At 38.9% G+C, this 4257-nt stretch overlaps 1 protein-coding gene across 1 annotated transcript; it reads left to right on the top strand.

Annotated features, from left to right (window-relative positions):
* Positions 1–583: 583 nt before the first annotated feature.
* Positions 584–2577, top strand: DEMA1 (DPM1 ER membrane anchor 1). Its single transcript, XM_086326478.1, has 4 exons — positions 584–719; positions 950–1060; positions 1161–1365; positions 2123–2577. Exons 1-4 carry the CDS (start codon positions 604–606, stop codon positions 2294–2296), a joined length of 606 nt encoding a protein of 201 aa, XP_086182604.1. The 5' UTR covers positions 584–603; the 3' UTR covers positions 2297–2577.
* Positions 2578–4257: the final 1680 nt, after the last annotated feature.

Raw genomic sequence — 4257 nt, 5'->3', positions numbered from 1 at the left:
ATGTTACTGGTGAACCTATTTGCAGGGCAGCAATAGAGACACAGAGAACAGGCTGTGGACACAGCGGGGGAAGCAGAAAGTGGGATGAATCCAGAGAGTAGCATTGAAACATCTACATTACCTATGTAAAATAGATAGCCAGAGAGGACAGACAGACTGCAGCCCAGGGGAGAGTTTTTGTGGTTCTTCTGATTTCAGGTGATGGGCAGGGTTGGGCTGGTGCTATGATCTCTCTAACTCAATAGTTCCATGATTCTATGATGTCACTGAAGAGAGAAGAATTGGGAGCTGGGCTCGGCTCCAGCTACGCCAATTCCTCCGTCCTCTGGATTCTGATAGTTTTTGGGATGAGGGGAGATGAGCTGAGTTCCAGCTCAGTCTCCCCTCTAGCCACCTCAGCCCCCACCACATTTATGGAGAGAAATTAACCAGGGTGAGTCCACACCACCAGAACAAGCCGAGCATCTTTTATGAAGCTGATCAAAAGAACAACAATAAAAAGATCCTTTTATTCTTCTGTTTCTAGAAAACTTAAAGAACAAGAGAACTACATTCACACTGAGCTGGAAAACATATTTGGACAATCTGTGATTGTGAGAGTAGATGAGTCGTCTAGTTAACCATATGAACTTTGAAACCACAGCATTCACTTTCTTCATCATCCTTCTAATTTGCCTCAGTTGCATCTTCCTTTTATTGGTGGTTTTTTTATATAAATGGTATAAATCCATGCTGATAAATTGGGATCAGACTTTAAGTCAGTAGCAAATGTATCTAGTAATAATATAAAGCAATTTAAAATAGAGCAAATAATAATGCTGTAGGTATCTGTTTTTTCTATTTCAGGGTTTTAGAAATGCTAATTTCCTGCTTAAAAGTGAAGTTCCTTTCCAAGTCTTAACATCAAGACCTTTCTTTCTTTTCCACACTTTCTCCTTTATGATTATAGTTCCCAAAGCAGGACAGATGAAGAGACAGAAAAAGGTCCTTGTACAGAAAATGAAGGTGAAGATTGTCCAGCTGCTAATACAGAGATGAACAATTTAGACAACCAAGAAAAGTAAGTCTGCACCTTAGGATGTGGTGGAACACCATTTTTGTGTGTGACCATGAGGGCTAAGATGCATGAATTTTAAAAACCTTGCTGATTGATTTTCTAGGACTCTTGCACCTGCAAGGCATGGCATTCTTGTCCAGAGACGGAGTAAAGATGCGATGACCACACCCTTAGGAAATAGAGAGGATGTAGAGGGTGAAGAAGAGAACAAAATAAAAGAGAAGCAAAAGCCTGAGAATGCTAGAGAAAATGGTCAAGAGGTGATATGCTTTTCTACTCTTAAGAGGCATTTAGTATTTAAAGAAGAGGTAAATTCCTTGGCTAGGTATATTGAAGGATGGTCTTGTTTGTAACTTAGGTTTGTATCTGGAAGGAGTGCAGTGTTGATAATCATTTAAACCACCCTTCTTAGCTTATTGGTTCATTTTGTTAAACCAATTACACATGCCATGCCTGGACACTTGCTCCATCTTCATCCTTACATTTGTGGTTTTCTTAATAATTCCCTTTCATTTTGCTTTATTCAGAATCCTAAGGTGTTAGAGCTGGAGGAGATCATTTAGGGAGCCAACCCTCTTATGTTACGAATGAGAAAATAAGATGAATTGTTGAGGTCACTCCTCCTCCCTAGCCAGGCTCAGGACCAGATGCCAAAGACCTGCTCTACTTCTGGGTTCCTTCTACAACAGCTTGTAAACATTGTCGGGGTCTTCTTGAACTCCGTGTTTGAGGCTGCCTAATAACAACAGCTCACATGTCCTCCTAACATGAGACCCATGACCACTTGGAGACAGAATGGTGATCCAGGTGGCTCTTGGGTTTGCCTCCTTTGTAGAGAAAATAACACATGTTGCCAGATGCTATTTGAATATAGCAGTGTGTGCTTTTATAACCATAGAAATATGAAAATTATGTCTTTATGGATTATTACTGCTTTTCTGTATCATTTAGAAATCCTTTTTCTGTTTCTTACTAACAATGTACATATAACCCATATTTTTTAAAAGCAGGGCTTGTTGTATTCATAAATTTATCATTGATATTATTTGTTATATTCTCTTACAGGATGACTATTTGCAAAAATCACTCATACCTCTCACTGGAAGTTCTTCAGTTGTTGATAACCATAAAAGACCCTTAAAAGGAGTAACATTTTCTAGGGAGGTAATCGTTGTGGACCTTGGAAAGGACAATCCTATGGCTCGAAGCTATACTCGATTACATAAAGAGAGAAAGTGAAGCTCAAAAAAGGCTGAGAGCAAAAGAAATGTAACCTTAGACTAACAAGGAAATGACTGGGGGTGCAAAATCATGTTGAAACAGCAAAATAATGGGGAATTACACAAATATGGATAATATTTTATCTTTGTGCAGAAAAGGTGGACTATGTACAAAATTCTATAAGTAAAATACCCAGGGCAACTCAAATGTGAGTTCAAGAAATTGATTGTATTAAGTGTCCTTAAAACTCTGTCTACTCAAATACTGTTGTACCATGTGAATAAAGTTATTTGTGTTTGTGCAGATGTCTTTTAGGTCATATTCAAGGGGGATTTTGGAAACAGCCCAGGTTCTTGGTGCTTTGATCATAGGCATTTAGAATCAAATAACATTACTGCTAACATCATGGAAACTTTCAGTAAGTAGGACTTGGGTCTCCTCGACATAGTTCCCTTTGAATTCAGTCCTGAAATCTTTCTTGTCCTGACAACTGCTTTTTTTTTCTAATTTAAATATATATATATATATATATATTTATATATATAATATAATAATATATAATAAAAAGGCAGAGAGGTGAAAATGTGTGTTGAGCCTGATAGCTGGAGGCGTGTTGAGAGTTAAGAGTGAAGTGTGGTGAGGGGTCCGAGTACGGTAACTCTGAGGATTCCAGGCTAGAGAGAGGTACTGGGTAGAGAATGCAGTAAAGTAGTGTGTGCTGGGGGTGGGGGTCTACAGTAATATCCATCCAGAGCCCTAGAGTCCAGGAACTGTCTACAAGCACTGAAAAATATTGGTCTTTCACCTGATGGTAACATTAATTTTTTTTTGCCTGCATCCCACAGCATGTGGGATCCAACTTACCCTGTCAGGGATGGAGCCTGTGCCCCCTGCAGTGGAAGCACAGTCTTAAGCACTGGACTGCCAAGGAAGTCCCAACATTAAAAATTTTTTAATTTAATTATTGTAAAATACACATAAAATCTACCACCTTAATGATCTTAAGTGCACAGTTAAGTAATACTAAGTACACTCACATTGTACAGACATCACTTACATCCACAGTACTCCTCATTTTGCTGAACTCTAAGTCTACCCATTAAACACTAACTCCTCATTTCCTACCACCCCAGCCCCTGGTAACTACCAACCTACTTTCTATCTCTATGAATTTGACTACTCTAAGTACCTCATACAAGTGGAATTGCAGTCTTTGTCCTTCTGTGACCAACTTCTTTCACCCAGCATAATGTCCTCAAGGTTTATCCATGTGTCAGAATTTCCTTTCTTTTAAAGCCTGAATAATATTCCATTTTTTTTGCATATTCCAAATGTTTATACATTTATCCATTAATGAATACTTTGGGTTGCTTCACTTTTTGTCTACTAAAAATAATGCTGCTCTGAATGTTTCAAATTCTAATATGAAATTTCAGACCTAGATGACCATTTATTTCCATATGAGTATTTCCATATGAGGGCTTCCCTGGTGGCTCAGATGGTAAAGAATATGTCTGTGGTGCTGGAGATCCCAGGTTCAACACCTGGGTTGGGAAGATACCTTGGAGAAGGAAATGGCAACCCACTCCAATATTCTTGCCTGGAGAACTCCAAGGACAGAGGAGCCTGGTGGGCTACAGTCCATGGGGTCGCACATGGGGTTGCAAAGAGTCAGACACTATTGCATAACTACTAACACTTTCACTCTCTTTTTGTTTCCATATGATGTCATGATTTCATTGCCTATATCTGTGTCTGAATTTATAAAACCAAGTTACTTTTTCACAAACTGACAAGAGTATTGAAGAATGAATCCATAAATGGTGCATCTATGTCAAAGTAAAGGCCAGTTTCCTGGTGAGTGGACTGTACTAGCTGAAGTTTTGTAAAACTTTCAGTAGAAGAAAATGGTAGGAAAATGGGCCATCAGTGCCTACGATAGTACAGACACCCGAAATTCCAAAAAGACCAATCAATGT

The sequence above is a fragment of the Bos grunniens genome, chromosome 11, assembly GCF_055505025.1.
Source record: "Bos grunniens cultivar Pamir isolate PY7600 chromosome 11, Bosgru_T2T1.0, whole genome shotgun sequence".
Classification (NCBI taxonomy): domain Eukaryota; kingdom Metazoa; phylum Chordata; class Mammalia; order Artiodactyla; family Bovidae; genus Bos; species Bos grunniens.
Note: the sequence above shows the minus strand (reverse complement) of the source record. Positions and strands in the feature narration are given on the sequence as shown.